This window comes from Lycorma delicatula, chromosome 2, assembly GCF_047948215.1.
Source record: "Lycorma delicatula isolate Av1 chromosome 2, ASM4794821v1, whole genome shotgun sequence".
In the NCBI taxonomy this organism is placed as follows: Eukaryota; Metazoa; Arthropoda; class Insecta; order Hemiptera; family Fulgoridae; genus Lycorma; species Lycorma delicatula.
Window position 1 is genome coordinate 144,600,103 of NC_134456.1, and position 20,414 is coordinate 144,620,516.

General features: G+C 30.5%; 1 protein-coding gene across 1 annotated transcript in view; it reads right to left on the reverse strand.

Moving 5' to 3' along the window:
* LOC142319294 (neuroligin-4, X-linked-like) overlaps window positions 1-20,414 on the reverse strand; it is an 894,612-nt gene that overhangs the window by 437,570 nt on the left and 436,628 nt on the right. Inside the window, exon 2 of the mRNA XM_075356400.1 lies at window positions 12,072-12,227. Coding sequence (XP_075212515.1) covers window positions 12,072-12,227 — 156 coding nt within the window. The remainder of the gene's footprint in view (window positions 1-12,071; window positions 12,228-20,414) is intronic.

Sequence of the window (20,414 nt, forward strand, 5' to 3'; positions counted from 1 at the left end):
AATCGTTTGGGTTTTGGAAAAAGAAAACCTGATATCACCATATCAAGCAGGTTTTCAACAATACCATTCTATCACCTATCAAATGATCAACTTTGAGAATATTATATATAACAGCTTTATTACAAGAAAACATTGTGTCGGAGTCTTCTTTGATCTTCAGAAGGCTTTCGATATGACCTGGCGACATGGAGTAATGCTCCAGATACACGAATGGGGCATTCGTGGCAATCTGCCAGTATTGCTCAGCAACTATATGAATGACCGTACCTTCCAAGTACGTGTCAACAATGAATATTCATCTGAAAGAATGTTGGAAAATGGCATACCACAAGGTTCGCCGTTGAGCGGTACCTTGTTTACCATCGCCATTAGTAAATTGATTTTAGCCATTCCAGTAGAAATCAGAAAAGCGTCTATGTTGATGTTTTGGCAATCCTGTACGCCAGCAACAAGACAGCTATTGTGAAATACAAATTACCACGGGCGATTGACGCTTTAAACGAAGTTGCGAGGAATAATGGATTCCAATTTTCACCAGAAAAAACGTCCTGTGTACACTTCTGTAGGAAGAGAATACCTCACCAAAGGCCTACGTTGAGAATTAGCAATACTCCAATACTATATAAAGACAATGTGAGATTTTTAGGACTAGTATTGGATAAATCCCTTACGTGGGGATTATATATACAGGACTTGAGTGATAGATGCAAAAAAGCCCTAAACATTATAAAATGTTTATCGACCATCAATTGGGGCTCAGATGAAGAGGTATTATTGAGATTGTATAAGGCATTGGTTCAATCGAAACTAGACTACGGATGTATTGTATATTCATCCGCTAGGAAGTCGCATTTTAGAAAGTTAGACGTAATTCATAATAGCGGAATAAGATATGCGACAGGCGCTTTCCGCACAAGTCCGGCGACTAGTCTAATGTCCGAAGCCGGAATAATGCCACGACATTATAGAAGAGAGATCCTTTTGTTAACATATGTAGCAAACGTATGGGCTTTTCCTGCTCAAATAAATAATAAACTTTTCACGAATCATTCTATGGCTGCATTATATGAACATCGTGCTACCTATTCCAGACCAACCGGAATTACGTACCACGAATTAAGACGAAAATACGAAATTGCTATCCCAGAGATACTAGCAATTTCCACGAGAGAAATACCGCCATGGCTCTTGCCAGCGGTAAATATAAGGTTGATCTCTCTCAGGGAGAAATAAAAAAGAAGCCAGCAGTGATCACCCAACAGGAATTTTTGGAAACCGTCAGTAATAACGAAGAACATATCAGAATTTATACTGACGGTTCTAAAACTGAACATGGTGTTGGATGCTCTATATATATAAATGGAGAAGCCCATTCTTGGAAACTGCCAGATATGGCTAGTATCTATACGGCAGAACATACTGCCATACAGCAAGCTCTTCGCTACACAGAACATTATTGTGAAGAGAGGGTGTTAATATGTTCCGATTCTCTAAGTGCACTTGTTGCAATTCGGAACAAGAACATTAAGGATGTCCTAATTGCAAACATTCTGTCCATTTTATAAGTACTAAATCAACGAGGACAGCGATGTGTATTTGTCTGGACTCCAGGGCATGCTGGTATTGCAGGTAATGAAAGCGCAGACGAAGCTGCCAGAAAGGCAACAGTCTTCGATGTTTTGGATGCAATTCCTGTAAGAGTGGTAGATGTTAAAAACTGTCTAACTAACATTGTAAGAAACAAGTAGAATACTGATTGGAGGAGTTTAAATACAAAATTAAACTCAGTGAAAACTTCTCCATATAAATGGAAAAGCGACGTGAAGTTGACTCGCCGTGAACAAGTAGCTGTGACCAGACTTAGAATCGGTCACACGCGATAAACAAATTCATATTTGTTAAACGGCGAAGAGACACCAATGTGCGGTGTTTGTAATAAAACACTTACAATTAAGCATCTAATAGAAGAGTGTACAATATATGAGGACCTCAGAAAGAGGTTCCGGCTAAGAAATGATTTTACTGCTGATCTGGATAATGGAAATGAAGAAAAAATAGTTGCTTATTTACACGCCAGTGGACTTTTTAGGTCTGTAAAAGTGGAAAATTTAAAGCTGTGTTAAAGAATCTCTAGGAGGTAGTTTATATATATATATATATATATATATAAGGTAGTTTGGAAGAGTAGCACGTGTAGTGACGCGAGGTACCCCTCTTGCCTAGGCCACCCGAGCTCGCCTGGATGCAAGATCAGGGAGTCTGGGTGTGTCCAATAATGGCATGGGGGACCCTCAAGGGTGGACTGAGGGCACGAGGTTATGGGTATGGGCAATGCATGCCTGCAGACAGCTAGGTCAGGACCGCGAAGGGCAGCCTTCCCGCTGAGGGGGTTTTTGGCCGTCCTGAACAGGTAGTCAGATTGCTCTTATGACGCTGGGAGAACCCCGATGGGTTACGGCCTACGGGACTGTTTATAGGGAGGAGTCAACTGCCACGGAATCCTGGGACGACTGATATGCTGCTTAACGGCGGTTCTGATCGCCCCGAGGGTGCTTAAATAAATAAGTGAGACAGGTAGAACGAGATAATGGTATTATAAGACTTTTTCCATTTATGTACGTTGTGTTATTTTGCCAAATTTTAAGATCGGGGCCCTTTACACCCCATAAGTGTTGTTTATTGTTGTGGATTAATATTTTGTGCTTTTAAATAAAAATGTAAGGGCCCTTTACACCCTTACATATGACGACCCTGATGGTGATACTAACCTCTTTTTAAGAATGTGACGAGGGCTAATGATTTTAGCAGTCGATGCCCGTAAAAAAAAAAAAATAATAAAAATAATAATTACTACAGAATAACAGCATAATATGTGAGAAAATGCTACATTTATTTGATATTTATAGTTTGTGCTGGTTAACGTTTCTTATTATGAGCTTAAAAACAAGGTGTAGAAAATGAGTGGCTAAAGAAACTTATTGTATTGTTTTATTAATTTCATTTTTTCTTCGTTTATTTACATTTCAAGAATGGTCGAGTCTGTACGAGACACCTCGTTTACATGTCATAGATATCATCCTCATTTCATTGGGCCATGGGGGGTTGATTATTGTTCGCTAGTTGTCTAGTAGTCTAATTTATAGATTAGGAATAATAATAAAAAAATATATATTTTTAAAAACAAATGTAATTCAGAGTTGAACATATATATACATGAGAGGCAGGTTCGAACCTGCCTCTCATTTTACATTTTATCCGTATAAACCACGGTATCTGGTGGTGTTTTTCTCACTCACTCAGCTGATTCTTAAAAATCAGCTAGCAGTTTCTTGTGACTGGTAAGATACATAGCAACGAGTAGCCGCTGAACAGCGGGCCACTCAGCTGGGGTATAATTCAATTATGCAAAATCCATGATGGATAGTAGGTGGTGGTTGAAGAGTGATAACGGTTTGTTGTTATGGCTATAATCAATTACATTAAACCAAATACTTACGCGGATTAATCCTTTTCCCGGTAAAATTTAACGTTTAACATTATTTATCGTTATATAAATAATGTATCGCTAATAATAGGTAAACAATCATTTATAATTTTTACTAGCTCCCAGTCGCAGCTTCGCTCGCACTATATGGTTACTTGCGTTTCCAATTGGTGGTCAATCTTTTTATTTTATATTTATTAGTCAAGTAACTGGAGGCAGGTGCAGTCAGTCACACATACAGTAACGGTGGCATATCGCATTTCCCGTTGCTCAGTTGTTTCAGTCGAGCAGGATTGATCTGTGCGTATTCGGTCACTTTCTAAACTTATTTCCCGTTGCTCAGTTGTTTCAATCGAACGGGATTGGGCTGTGTGTATTCGGTCGCTTTCCAATCTTGACTGTCTTTCGTCTTTAGTCTCTGCCGCACGAACAGTTTTCATCATACGTGCTTCTTTTGTATTTATCCCAATTGAAGAATGTCTTTTAGGCATGGTATGATGTTTTGAAAAAAGATCACAGAATTTAAAAGATTGTAGTTAAATACTTTACACACTTTAAATTAGTAACACACACATGATAAACAAAAGCAGCTATTTATTTATGTTTTCAAACAGCTGTAAAAAATTGTAAATGAATGAATCGTAAAAATTGCATATGCATGTGCACTAAACTGTACATTAAAACCTCAGCCCTTTTCAAAATTAATCAATTCAAAAAATGTTAGCTAAAAATTAAATTTTTCTTGAAAATCAAAGTCATTTTGAAAATTAAATAAGCTTTAAGCAAGAAATAATATGTTTTAAATTCCGATGTAAAATTTCGTTATGTTGGAGGTACAAAAAAATTAGTCTATTAACCGCAAGGCTTCAAAGTGTATGTGTGCAAAATTTTAGACAAATCTGTCCGGTAGATCTCGAATTAAGTTGGAACAGAGAGACAGACAAACATTGATTTATATATATATATATATATATATATATATAAGAAGATTCCTATATAAGAAGATACCTGAAGACTCGCATGTATTTATATCGATAAAAAATATTTAAATTTATTCTCTTCTGAAAAAAATCAAAGGTAAGACTGAATATGTAACAATGTATTTCTTAAAGACAATGAATAAAAACATCTGATGTGGACATCACATGAATTCCTTTTACGCCTATTAAATTATATATACATATTTTTTGCTGCACTTCAATTAAACTTACTTCATTTGAAAGTGAGATACGATCCTCTAATTCTTTAATAAAGTGGACAGTTACACAACTTCATTGTGGTGGACACCACATTGCATCACATTTTTTTGTGGTATTCGCATCAGCATTTCATGTTAGTTTATTATTTTTGTTTCACGTCGCTCATGTAATGTGGTGTATGTGACAACGTGTCGGATCCGTAATCATGGACACAACGGTTCGAATCCGACTTCACATACATATATTTTTTTTTTTAACTTTTTTTCTTAGTTAAAATATATTGATTTATTAATAATTATTAATATTATGGTTATTACTGAACTATTATTTTTAATCAGAGGTTAATAATTAATAAATCAATATACTTAAATTAAAAAAAAGTTAAAAAAAAGGAGATTAAGTCGGATTGGAATTGATGTGTCTTCCCCTTGTAAGATTCAAATATTTCATGAATTAAAATTTTATTTGGCTATAACTCTGGAACCAATGAATGTTGAAACCAATATTGTTGAAAAGCTCTCAATCAGGGCTTGTTAAGAAAAACTAAAAAATCCAAATGTTTTGGATTTTGGTCTCTTTTAAACACTTTTAGTCCAGTTGATTGCAATCAAAAGGGGGGATGCAGAACTAGATGTTACAACAGTCCTAAGTACAAAATTTCAACATTCTGCGGCTAATCGTTTTTAAGTTATGCAAGACACATATTTATTAAATATGTTTAAGTAGATATCACACCAAAACTAGTCAAAATGGATATTTCCGTTGAAATCTGAAAACCGAAATTTTTCGCGATCACAATACTTCCTTTACTTCGTACAAGGAAGTAAAAAAAGAAAAAATACAACAGAAACATTCAAACGGTTTAGAAAGAGGAATAAAAAGAAAATAAAGAAAGTAAACGAAACAGAGTTGCTGCATTTTAAAAATGGAATCAATTTTATTTTTGTAACGGAAAGTAGAGGTCATTGGAGGTTGTAATGTAATACTGTACATTTTCCAATAGCCATGGGAAATTATGAAACTGTTCTACGGGAAACACACACCCACATACACAAACATAGATGTAAAATTGGTACGATAAAATAAATGAGTAATTTTGTCGGGGGTGAAGCAACACGTGGCCCTTCCTATAGCTGCACAATTACCCTCTCTTTCTACAAAATAAAGCCAACAGCTTGAATTTCTATTTACATCACAAGTAGAATACGTGATGAGCACAACGGCAGAACTTACAGTCGTACTGTTTTATAGCTCTCGACATCAAATTATTGTTTTGTGCTCGGATGTCATACTGCTCTGAATTAATGAGGCTAAAGTCTAGAAGTTTAAATCTAGTCTTTAAGTTTTATAATATCAACTTAAATTTTTTTTTTGAACTAGAGAGAAAAAGTAAATTTCATCATTTCTAATCTAAGTTACTCCAATTACAGAAAATAATTTCCTATTTATAAATAATTTATAATTTCACCAATACTAATTTTATAAAATTCTCAATTTAAAACAAATAAAAAATACTATTTTTAATGAATTACTTTCATGTACTTGTTGTATACGTGTGTAAAAATTAAAAATATGTATATAAACAAGAGAGAAATATTAAAAATTAAAAAACACAACCGCCAAAAAAAAGCATTGCTCTTTAATAAGGATAATTACTAATATAGGGTAACTAGCTCCTCATTGCAGCTTCGCCCGCGCTTTATGTTTACTTGCGTTTTCCGTAGCGGTTAACTTTTTTTATTTCATGATTTTTAGTCAAGTAACCGAAGACAGGTGCAGCCAGTCACTCATACAGTAACGGTGGCAGTGGCTGCGTTAGTTGAGCCACAGCACAGTATATCTTTGCACTTAAAAAAATTGGAATTAAAAAAAAAACAACGCAAAATGATTTTTAAATATTTATCTGGAGTATTTAATTGCAAGCCAAAATCTACTGAATATCTCGTTCAGTATAGTAAGGATTGGAAAAATTTAATCATTTTTTTAAATTTAACTTTCTCCACTCCCTTTCAAAGTCGAATTTCAAATATATAGAAATTGTTTTATTCATATGAAGATTACAATCACCAAAAATCTGGTTGATTTCATTTGTTACAAAGAAATTAAAAAAATAGGTGGGTTTAAAAAACAAATCAAAAATCCATTTTAATATTTGAAACTCGGAATTTCAAAAAATTTAGTTGGTTTTTAGATATTTACATGAAGATTACACAAACAAAAAATTAAACTAATATCTTCACGTTTTACCTAGAAATTAAAAAAAAGAAAAACTGTAAATGTCATTGTTACCCCATTTTACCCCTATAAACTTGGAATTTAAAAACCCTATCTTAGTAAGCCATAAGTAAATTTTTATCAACTTATCTTCAATAGATTTGCTTTGGGTTAATTATGAAGCACTCACTCACTATACGTTGTCTTCAATTTCAGTTAGACCTTTATTGAAAATATCTCTACTGAAAAATATCATGGGAGCAGCACGCTGTAAGAAAGAAACATGAGAATTTAGCGGTTCGCCACTTAGCGGCCCGAATGAGAAGTGAAGCAACGTAACGGATTATTATTTATTATTTACACGTTCTAATAAATAATATTTTATTTAAATAATTTTTCATTTTTAGATAAAATTACCAAATAATCGTCATCTGTTAGTTTGAGAGTGTACCTGATGAGTGCAAACGTTAGCCTTCAACCTACTAAGAAATACCCCGTTGGAATTTTGGAAATCGGACGATTGTTTGCAGAGATACTATAAGAGCACCCCCATTGCACTTCTCAAAACAGCGCCCCAGAGGCACCGCGTTTGTTACCGGTTGATGGAGATGATTGGTCTAGCCTGCCACGAAGTGCTTGCATACCTCACCACTCTAGCATCTCACGCAGTCCCCACGAGAAGCCCATTATTTATTAACATCAAATTTTTTAATTTAATATTTTATTTAACGTTAATTTAATTCTATTATTTTTGCAATATTATTCATTCGATTGATTCGAATCATTCAGTTCAAACCCAGCTCACACTGTGATAAAGACTCACAGTTAACAGTTCATTAATTCAATTCATTAAAGTTTTTGTGCTTCAACTGGAAAATCTTCACTACTACATTAATATATATATATTTTTTTCGAACTTTTACTAGATGAAATATTCTAAAAGTCTTCTCAGTTATGCTAGAAAACATGGGTAAATTTTGATTATGACTGAGTAGTTTTTCTTTATTCCGAACAAACAAAAACCCATTCCTCTTTATAAAAATAAAAGAAAATAGCGTGTGGGTGACAATTTTATGTAAACTATAATCTTTTTCTAACTTTTAAATTTATTTAAACATATATACATATATATATAGCATATGACACTAGCACTAACGTAAGGATTCCAACACGGGGTCATACATCTAAATCGGTTCAGCCGTTAAGCTGCTAGGGTGGAAAACATACATACATACACCCTAATACATTACACTCCTTTTTTGGGCAATCGTGTAATGAAAAGAAATTAATACATTTAAAAACAATTCAAATTAATCTAATTTATTTAAGGAATTTTTTTTTTGATCTTGTACCAATTTATTAAAATAAATGACCTTGAATTATAAATAATAAAGACAGTTTCTAAATATTTTAGCAATAGTATGGATACACCTTCTTTCATTAGGTCACCGTTTGATCTAACATAATTGAAATTACATGTTTATGAAATTTAATTTCACGGAATCTATTTACTCATTTAGTTTTATCATAAATTCTAGGCATTTATATCAACAAAAAAAATTATCCGTAATGTATAATAAACTGAAGAGTTTAATCAGGTTTTCGTTAACATTTAAATAACAATAATTTTAGAATGATTCTTCTATTACGTAAATAATAATTTATTTAAGCAGAAAATTCTATCTTACGTATTGAAATATTTTTGATAAAATCTAAAACATTTAGTTTATTTAATCTAAAAATTACAATGATTACTAAGAAATCAGATTAAAATTCGTCTATATACAACGAAATTCCATTAAATTCAAGTGAACTGAATTTAATCATGTGTTTAAAGCCACTAGTATAAAAAGTTCTGTTCAATACCCCGAAGTAGTCTTCGTGACTGATAATAAATTCCAATAATGACATACAGATATCAACAGTCAAAATTCCAAATTAATCTAATACCAATCAATCATACACGAATCGTTTAGCGTACAATCAAAATCCTTAAAATATTATTCAATAATATTAAATTAATAAAACTCTATCGAAATAATAATAATAACAATAATTATAATTAAAAAAAAAAGTTCAAAATATAAAATATAACACCACTCTTTATTTGTTAAGAATATGTTATGTTATGTTATTTTGCAGAAACACAGAGAATATTGATTACCATATGATTACTTTGTCACCACTTAGCCCTCGATCTCATAGTATCCATATGGTAAATTAAAATTTGTTTATATTTTGAAGATAGAAAAGATTAACTTTCTAAAATATTTAAAAAAATCTAAAATACTTATTATTTTTGTCACATATTATTATTAAAAAAAAAATTAACTGTATGTTTTCAAACAGTCATAAAAGAATCGTTTTGAAAGAAAATAAATTTTTGAATATACAGAGTTATCATTAAAGAATGGTGCGGTTTTGAACATGGTTTAAATTAAAACAGAATTTCTTACAGTTTATGTTTTTTATTTTTCAAATTTGTCGTCTCAAACATTTTTTTACATAAATTTCAATATGTGCGCCGTTAGTCGCTCGACAAATGTCCAAACGATACTCAACTTCTCTCCAAACATTAGTTAACATTACTTCATTAATGGTTGTCATTGCTTCATTAATTCTGTTTTTTAAGTGGTTTAGGTCGCGAATTTTTTGTGTATAAACAACGCTTTTGATGTACCCCCACAAGAAAAAATCGCAAGGTGTCAGGTCTAGAGTCCTTGGAGGCCAAACTATGGGTCCTTGCCGGCCTATCCATCGATCTCCAAATTTTTCGTTCAAAGCGTCCGTGACCAATGCATTGAAGTGCGGGGGAGCACCATCTTGTTGGAAATGAAGTTATTGAATGTTTTGAGTTCATCCAGCTGAGGAAAGCAATAATTGGTTAACGTGTCAAGATACAGAACACAACTCCATTAATTTTTTTTTTCAGCAAAGAAGAAAGGCCCTATTACACGATTTTTCATCACACCACACCAAACATTAACTTTAGGCGAATCGCGTTGTTTCTCAATAATTGCGTGTGGGTTTTCAGAGCCCCATATTCGTGAATTGTGTCTGTTAACACATCTATTCACATGGAATGTAGCTTCGTCTGTAAAAATTACATCATCTAAAAATGATTCGTTTTCACTTATTCTGTCAAACATTTCAACAGCAAAATTGTAACGTTTTACACCATCATCGGGTTTCAATTCCTGCAGTATCTGGGTTTTATAGCGTGTAATTTCAGTTTTTTATGTAAAATTTTGTGAACTGTTGATTTTGGAGTACCTAATTCGACGCTTCGACGGGGGATGGACTTCCCAGGACTTCGATTGCCGATTGTCTAATTAGTTCAACCGTTTCGTCTGGTACACTTGGTCTGCCGGTTGATTTCTGTTTCTTAACTGATCAAGTTTCTTCGAATTGTTTGAACCAACGTGTTATGTTATTTTTGTGTGGTGGATCTCTTCCGAATTCACGTCGAAACGCACATTGAACTAAAATTATGGATTTTAATTCAGCCATCAATAAAACACACTTTGCTTTGTCTTTATCCGAGAACATACTAACTCACTAAACTCACCGCAACAACAATACAAGAACTGACGTTGTGGTTACAACTGCTGATAACAAACTTTTGGGTTGGAGGCTTTCAGGGATACCAATATAACATCTAGAAATTTCCCTACAATCTTCCTATAAATTACTGAAATGGCACCATTCTTTTATGATAACTCTGTATGTCAGGAGAAAATCAGTTCAGTTTTTATATAGTGAATATATCTGGATGTATTTATAACTTAATAAACCTGGTAGTTCAGGTCTATTTCAACAAAACCTGAGAATTTATTCACAAATAGGAATTTTTCAATCGTAATGGAAGGATTACAAGAAAATAATTTTATTTTGAAGAAAAAATTTCCAAAGACAATTCGCCATCTTATAAACATAAATAAAATAATATAATACATTAAACCTGCAAAAAATAACCAATGGTAAACGTGGAATCTAATTTGATATATTATTTGATATATATTTGATATATATATATATATATAAGGGTTATATAAATAACTCCATTATATTGTATATAAAGTTATTCACAATATGTATATATTGTGTATAATTTTATATGATTATAACTATATATGTATCACTGTTAATCTTTAAAGCGGAGAAGGTAATGTACAGTGATGGTTTGTATTGATAGGTAAAGAATTTCCAGAATATAAATTATTATAGAATATAGGTTATTATAGGATTTTATATAATTTTTTTTTTCTTGTTTATTTTAACTTTACAGTTAAATTATCTCCTAAGTAGCAGTCACTCAAAAGTGAAGCCCTCGGTAACCGAGCATACTTTTTCCTTTACTTTCCGTTATTTACGTAACTATTTGCAGGCTTTATTTATTTATATTCTTTATTTATTTATTTTCCTGCTGTTACGTTTTCACCCCCTCTTGCCGTTGGGTGCTGAAACCTAGCGGTAGCTAGGCTCCCCACAGCAAACTATGGTCGCGAGCATCACGCCACTCGACGTCACTAGCTGCTCCCTCGAGAACAGTAAGTAGCGTCTTAAACCAGTCTACACTCAAACCTATGGACTCTCTCAATTCTTGTTCGTATGAATATTATTTTAAATTTTATTTAGATTACGTTTGCTATCTTTAAAGTTAAGTTATAAGTTACAAGTGTTATGTTACAAGATTATTTATACCCCCAAGACGGCGTACAATTAAACAAACCTTCAGTAATCAATAAGGTGTTGTCTTCATATCACCTATAAACACATACAGTACACCCTCGCTCTAAAATCTACCGCAACGCTGTTGGACAAGGCGTCCCGTTGACGTCGCAACACCTGCTATTAATTACAATTATCTCTTTTTGTATTTATTAAAAAAAAATCACGTAAGATTTTCTAAAGTAAGAGCGACACTTAAGTTTATTTTCTTTCTCCAGAATTATAAAAATAATTACAGATATTGAAAAGGAACTATCCAGAAAAAAATTAATTTTATTTTTTACAATATGAATTAGTAAAACGGGTAAATTTTCAAATAAAATTCATATCATAAAATCATATACTTATTAGATTTAATTATGAATAAGTAATAACTACTAACTAAAAATTTATTACAGTTTAATATGTATTAAATCATATACAAACATTGCTTTAAAACTTACCAAGAATACCCAATCGAAAATTTATGGTGACGACAATAAGATGACCGTAGCTGGCTAATACACTACCATCGTATGGATTACCGGAATTCCATTCATATGATTCACCGTGAACATAAAGAACAGCTGGAATTGCACCTTGGTGGTCACTAGGACTGCCTGAAATTACAAAACAACGTAAATTATTTTAAAATGTGTTAGATTTTAGAGTAAAATTGTACATATTATACAGATTTGCAAAATTATTTTTACAAAATTTCTAAAAACGTATTAAATTCTTGGAACTAATTTAATCTATTATTTTTAAAAATAAATCAATATAATTATAAAAAATAAGTAGCAACTAAGTAGAGAAATCAACTAGAAAAGTATCCAATCAATTCTAAATTAATGCTTGCATTGAATAAATATATTTTCCCTCCGTGGATAAGCCGCAATCCAATTTGCTTTTAAATAAACTTGCGTGAATAGCATATTACTTTATCTGCCTTTTCCTCATCAATAGGTTGGTAGGATTTTAATATTTTCTGTTTATTTTGAATTTTGATCTTGTTTACTCCAATCGCAAAACACAATTTTATACAGTTCATTTTATCACTTAGTTAATTTTTATTTTTTAACACACTTTCTCGATATTTATTGAACAGTTCTACAGAGCTCCCAATTGAATTGAATTTAATTGTGTAAAATATTACGATTAATAATTTTAAGACCTAATTTCAATGTAAAATTATTACTGTAAATGTTACGCAAAATCAGAAAAAGCCTAAAATAATTACTTTAAAATAAAAAGAAAGCCGACTTTTTTATTTTATTTTTATTTCCTTTTGACATAATAACTCATTCTAATCTAAAATTTTCCACCAAAAAAATAACTCTTGCGCAAGAAGACCAACATTTCGTTTCCGATGTCACAATATCTCTCAGGCAGACGCCGTGATTTTCAGAGTACAACGCACTACATACGTTCGATTAACAAGTAGACCCTACCCAAAAGTATCAATGGTGAGTTTCAACTCACTCACCATTGTGACTAACTGCATAAGCGCGTATGGAAATACACCAATACATAGTCTGTTGTCGAGCTTAAATTAAGCGTAACCCAAGAACGATTCATCTCAGTGAAATTAATTGATTGAGTTACGGAGATTTTCAAGTAACAACAAAATTCTATATATATGAATGGTATTTTGGAAATTGTCGAGTTATAAAATTTTTTTACATGAATGTGGTATTTTTGTATTCCTCATATCTCAAAATTTAAAGTGAATTCATTTTCATTCACCCTCAATTTTAACTTGCAACCGAAAGTAATACCTCAAATTGAGATTATGTTGTCTGTTGTCGATCTTAAAAATTTAGATCTTAAAACTTAACTCAAGAACAACTCAACCAATCTTCATCAAATTTTTGCATGCACAACTTCAAATAAGAGTACGACAGCATATCTAAATTTTAATAAAATTGATCTAGTAGTTTTGGAGATTTTTGAGTAAAAAAATTTTATTCGTACGGCTCTATATATATATATATACGGAAATTCGATTTTAAGTAAATTATATTTTTGTACTCCTCATACCTCAAAACGTAGAGAATATTCACTTTCACCTCCTACACCCACCATGAGAACGAAAGTAATAGCGTACTTTCTTTGAAAAGTCGATAATAGATAATGAACTGAATGTAATATAAAACAGTAGGCGTAACATTTCGGAAGAAATAATGAATCAGTAGCTTCGTAAACTAATAAACTGAAATATTATATACAGTTTAATACCTTATAATACTTCCTCGAAGTAAACTAGAATATCGGCTGATTTTACGATACAAGAATCAGAAAAGAGATGTTAAATAAATACCAAGGGATAACCAAAATGTTGCTGGAATTGTAAGAAGATGGGGCTTGTAGTATGCTAAACATGTGAAACTTTTTTCACATGCAACCATTGTTGTATTGAATAAATGTATTTTTTCTTAACTTTAAGGTGAAAATCTTTTTTATCCGCTACTTAGCATCAGTGAAATCTACTTCTGCCTTCCGGTGTTCCGAAAGAGATTATTTAAGTTAGGTTGAATAACAGATAAAAGAGGTTGACATTTTCACATACCATACAATCATTAGAAGTTTCCGGATAAAAAAATATGTTTCTGTTGTATCTTTTTTATATTACTGTGAGGATACATATCACGCTTGGAAATTTTTATGTAAAAAAAATAATAAACAATAATCTAACAATGATTTTGAAGGTAATTTAATATTAAATTGTGTTAGATAACTTAAATTAAGACAATCGAATCGATCTTTACAGAAATAATTTGAAATAAGTTCGGAAAACAAATGAGAATTAATTCCACATGTTTTAAATTAAATGTTAAATGTAGTTTTAATAAATTTATAACACCTTTACACTATTATTTTCTTTTAACAACACAAGTGTAGCCTGATATTAACTTTTATTTATTTTATTTTATCAGAATTTAAGCTTTTGATGTGAATTACGAAAATTTTATTCAAGCAAATGCGAAAAATCAATAGTATGTAGCACATGTGGAAGTGGAATAGGACATAAATATACGTTGCTGTGTGCCATTTCCGTAGCATATATTGAGATCGTAAAACCCTGTTCTGTGTGACAAACCATTCATTAATTTTATCTGTGAATAATTTTGTACAAATTTATAGATTATGTTTTGTTTTAACCTATGAAGAATGTTACATGTGTGCAAGCTGGTTAATTACTAATGTGTAAATATTTGAAAGAATCTCTCTATATAGAATTACATAGAACGACTAAATTTACAGATGAGCCAAACTGTTTACTGTTTTTGAAATGCTAAAAATATTAATATATACACAAACTAAAAATATCTTCATAATATTTTTTTTTAGAATAAAATTTCTTTTTTAACTGCAGTGTCGTATAAAAAAATCATAATATTATATATTTCATACTGCTTGAATTTATTATTATTTCAAAGAATACAATTCGCAAGCAAAAATGTGAGTTATCTAATCGTCTATCAGTAATACTATAAAATCTTGATAATAATTAACTATAATTTTACACAATATAATGACGATGGTGAATGAGAAGGAGGGTCGTTTGAAAATGAACACAGCGAGGCTTGGGTGGTTGGTCACGGGATGGTTGCTAGGAAAGTGAGTTTTGTCCTTTAAGGTGTTTAATTGATACGACTGGTACAGAAACAACTAATAAATTAGTAATATATTTTAGAAATTCTTTAAATATTCTTTAGCAATGAATGATAAATTGTTTTTTAAGATATATAATTTGTAATACAGATGTTCCAAACAAATACCGTAGTATATTTTATTACAGAGATTAAGTTAAAATAAGCAATTGAATGTGTTCCTAGGTCACAAAATTTACAATAACCTGAAATTTAACAAATGGTTACATTATGATCTATATAAATATGTACAATATCTAATACACATATAATACACAAAGATTATATATATATATATACACACACACACACATATAGATTTATAAATGTATCATATATATATATATATATATAAAATATACAATATGTAAATTATACGTAAATATGAATATGTACAATTTATTCCAGTATGTGAATTATTAATTACTCTAATTACAGTTTTAAACAAGACTTACAAATTCTAACTGCAAATTAAACATCATTTCATTAGCTAAATTGTGTCAAAATCTGGACCGAGCAAAACCATCATCAGAAGAATTTATTCGAAGCAACGCTCAGGAAATTAATTAGAGATCGTAAAGCGTTTTCTATTATAAAAACACGCTAGTATATGGAACAAAGTTAACAAATAGAATTCACAAAATGCTACGTTTATATTATGGAGGTGGCAGTCAACGTAACAATTATCACAATACAATTAGAAGATAATTGTAATTTTATACTCTTCCGCTCCAGAAGAAAAAGATGTTTGGAATATTATTAAGAAGTCTGTCTCCTTCCTTTCAAAAAAGCCAAAGGTAGTGAAAAAAAAAATTGATATACAAAGTTTTAGGTTGTGAAGGAAGCATAGTGTGTTATTATTTAATAAGGAACAACTGATATTATTTCTCATCGATCCTAAATACGAAGAAAGTAATGGAAATATATTTAATTTAGATTACTAAATAAATATCAAATTCAAAGTTAAAGAATTTAGAACAGGAATATAGTTTAGTATACTTGCCACCAAAAATTCGGACATATTAACAGATATTGTGATTTATCTTCAAAGTCCATGTGGCGTTCTTGTTACTACCATAACTTTAGGAACGTAAACCAAAACAAAAAGAGACTTCAGCAACCTGCGTTTTACAAGATTAATAGCATCCTACTAATGATTTAAGCATGTTCACATTACTCTTCAAAGTCTGGCTTTTGCGAAATTGTCTTGAAAATCCCATCATTCTGCACGAATATTTAATCTTTCTCAATTTTTTCGAAATAAATTTCGGTTATACACTTCCAAGTAATTTTCTTATTCACTACCTTTGTAAGAGTTTTCTTACTGATAAGAAAATAATAATAACAGTCACAGTTCTTTTCAAGCTTTATGAGAAGGCCTGACATTTTTATACTTCACTGAATAAACTAATGGACCCAATTATGTCTATCTTCGTAAGTCTAAAATGAAATATTTATTTATACTTGAAATAACAATAGTTTTGTGTAGATGTAAGCTCTCGCATCACTCAACGATATAGGCACTAGCTACAACGTGTCCCACGGTACACTTATCAAATTAAAACTTTTTTTTGGTAAAATTTTAATAAAATGGAAATAAGTAATTCACTACTGACGCATTGAATTTCATTTTATTAATGATACCCCATTATTAATTTTTTTATACATTTATTCATTTGTCATTATAAACAATCGAAGAAGTTGCTCCTAATTTAATAAAAACTATTTTTTTATTCATTTTTGCATGCAATATAGACACTATGAACCCGTATCTTATTTTCTTATGAAATTCTATAAAAATCAAAAATATATATTAATGCAATTACTTATCTAATACAACTTGCATATTAATTAAACCTTTCAATGTTGATTTATGAAATAAAATAAAAATTTAATAATAAACCAGTGAAATTAGATAACCTTCTTTATATATTCTAAGAAAAACTTTATTGTCTACAATACTTTTTATTTACCATTATTCTATCCGTCTATTTAGGAGTATATCACAACAGCCTAATTCTGATCCATAAAACCTCCTTTGATTTGATTGCCGTATGTAAGGTAAGAAAGGTTTCTCTTGAATGTGGAATTTTACGCTACGTGATACGAAGGCTTACTTTACAAGCTGAAACAAATTTTTCTAACCCTGTGCCAAATCTTTTTGTAGGACAAATCTTTTATCGTTCAACAAAAGTTGAATATTTACACCACAGTTAGATGTTATTACGAGTACTATAAAGTTAGATGCTCCCTCTACATTAAAGAATATACCAATCTCAGATCTATTTTTGATTGACATATCACATGTCTCTGTTGTTTCTACGATCAGCGATTATCAAACAAGTGAATATATACCACAACCCTTTTCGTGTCTGGTTAATAAATGGAGAATAGAAATTATTCCCCCTATACTCGTCCAATCTGTTCTTCACCAAGAAATAATATGAGTCTTTATATCTCACTGTAGAATAGTGAAGTGATAAATCAGAAAATGTTGTTTACATGTTCACTACCTAACATTTGTTCTGAAAAATGGGCTTTGGTGGCAATCATGTATTTTAAAAGAAATCTTTCAATCTTCTAAATCCTAGACTAAAGTAATTAAAAGTTTCATACTTCCGATTTCTTGTGGATATCTTCTTTCTTTTTTATAAAATTTATTATTAAAACCCATTTGTTCATGTACAATTAAAATATTTGGTTCAATAAAATCTAGAAAGCTTAAAGGAATGAAAACTTCCCAGTTTTTTATTTTTGTACCTTATAACCGGTATTTAATTTGCTATAAAAACACTATTCTTTACCAGGTTTATTATTTTATTATTTGGAAATAATGATTTATTTAGAACTGTTGGAAATAAAATCTGCTGAAAATAAATTTGATGTGCTAATGGATATAGGTTTATTTTTTCTGTGATTATATTTTTCATTACTATGCTTTAAAGTTGGAATGCCGATGTTGTTAACTTTAGATCAAAGTAATAAAACATTATATGGAATAGCAACATTCAGAAAAAACTGAATGGAACACTTATAACTAAATTAATAAAATTATCTGGAAACGGCTAGAAAAACTTCTCAAAATATGTCGAAATGAAAGAGAATGTTTTTATAAAAAGTTTTTAGAAAAATTTATTAAAAGAAAACTCTATTTTGATGCAGAAAAAAGTTATTATTCTAAAAATTTAATTTTATATACGGCATAAATAATTACGTAGTTCTAACTTATTTCATAATGTTGAATTAATTACAATGTTTAAGGTAAAAGTAAATAAACAAGCAAGTTGTTATTAAGATGAGAACTTGGTTGAAAATCTGAGTCAAGGTGGAGTGACATTTCACAGAATTTCTACATAGAAATCTCTAGAGTGCCGTGTGTTTCTGCTACGATAAGAGCCTTAGCTATTTTACGGTCTTGGTTTCCTCTCCACCATTGAACACAATCGACACTACTACCGTACCTACAGTATGCTTACTACCTGGTTTCTCTCTGCAATACCAGCAGCGAAATTGAATTTTTTGTTTTGCTTCTTTTGTGTTTTAAAAAGAGAAGTACAGTTTCTAATAGTATTTCCTTGAAATTACCTGTAAATTTTTACAAAAGGAAAGAAAACCTTTTATGTTTTCTTAAATTTAAAAGAAAAAAAGTACTTTTACACGAATAAAATACAGAACAAAATAAGAGGCAATATATAAATATAAAAAGCAATAATAACAGATTTAAACGAAATAACTCTTCAACTAAACTACTTTAATTTCATTAACTTTCTCCATCTAAACTTATTTCATAAGTCATGAAAATAATAAAAATTCTCTCATGTTTTGCAGTGGAAATTATTAGAAAATTATCATATATTCATCTAGGTGAAAATCCTAAATAACTTTGCACAATTATTTAAGGTTTTAATAGAATGCGACTTATAAATTTAAAAGTTATAATAATAAATATTTTTAGATAAAAAATAAAAACATGTGCGCTCAATTTATTATTTTATATTATTAGACTATGATTTTGGAATGTCTTATAAATATTTTTTATTCAGGAAAATTGTGTATTCTTGTGTTATGTCGCACAAAAAGTTACATTTTTATTATTTTATGCGAAATAATTTGGCCTAAATCAAAACATAATGAGTAGATATTGATTTTTCTAAATAGTTACCCATGTTATACTTTTGATCGATGTAAGTTAATTAACTACTCTGCACTAGGAATGATGATATTAATACAGAAAGACTAGCCGACAAACTGTTTAGGTTTATACTAATTTTAAATGTAGTGTAAAAAATAAAGTAGTATAAATGTAATTTATTGAGCGAAAACAAATAATAGTATTAAATTATATCTGTAAACCAAAAATAAGTCCCAAGTTTTGTTTTTTTTTCAAGTTTACTTTGAAACTACATGTTGATTACTTTTTATGATACCTTATAAACCAAGATATCCTAATCAAAACAAACGCAAGAGTAAATTTGAGGAAGACTTAATAGATATTCCAAAAATGAATACAGAATTAGAAAACGATAGCGATAGAACATTTTTGTTGTTATTCTTAAGCAAATGAGGAAGTTATCATAAAAAAAAAATGATTAAAACTGGAATTTATACAAGTAAGCATGATGCACTTCAATGAGTGCAGAGTAAAGTTCTAGAAACTGGCACATCATCCCTTAACGTCAAAGGTTGATGGTCGAATTTCAAATGCATCAAGCGATACTGTACAAGAAAAGAGCTCTAAGTTACCATTCAATTACACATTTACTAGTATTTTCTGCTTAGTACATTACTGTACTAAGTAAATAATATTTCTGTAGTCTAAACATTTCCCACACTGCATCTAACCCTGCTTATTTTCAATAAATCCCGAAATTTATGAAACGTATTATGTTACTTAACTGCAATAAATAAGATCAATGTATTTAATCGAATAAATAACTGGTTGACATATTATAATATGAGATGTATCATATTTACAATTTGAATAAAAATTCACTTACCTGAGTCTTATTGATATCTTTTCCTGCAGACATATCGGTTATATTACATTCCCGTTTCTACAAGAAAAATCGAAAACCGAGTTTGAGTTTTCAAGTCAAGCAAACTTACGGTAATAAGGGAATAATTGAAAACCATATCTTTTTCTGTCAAACTAAT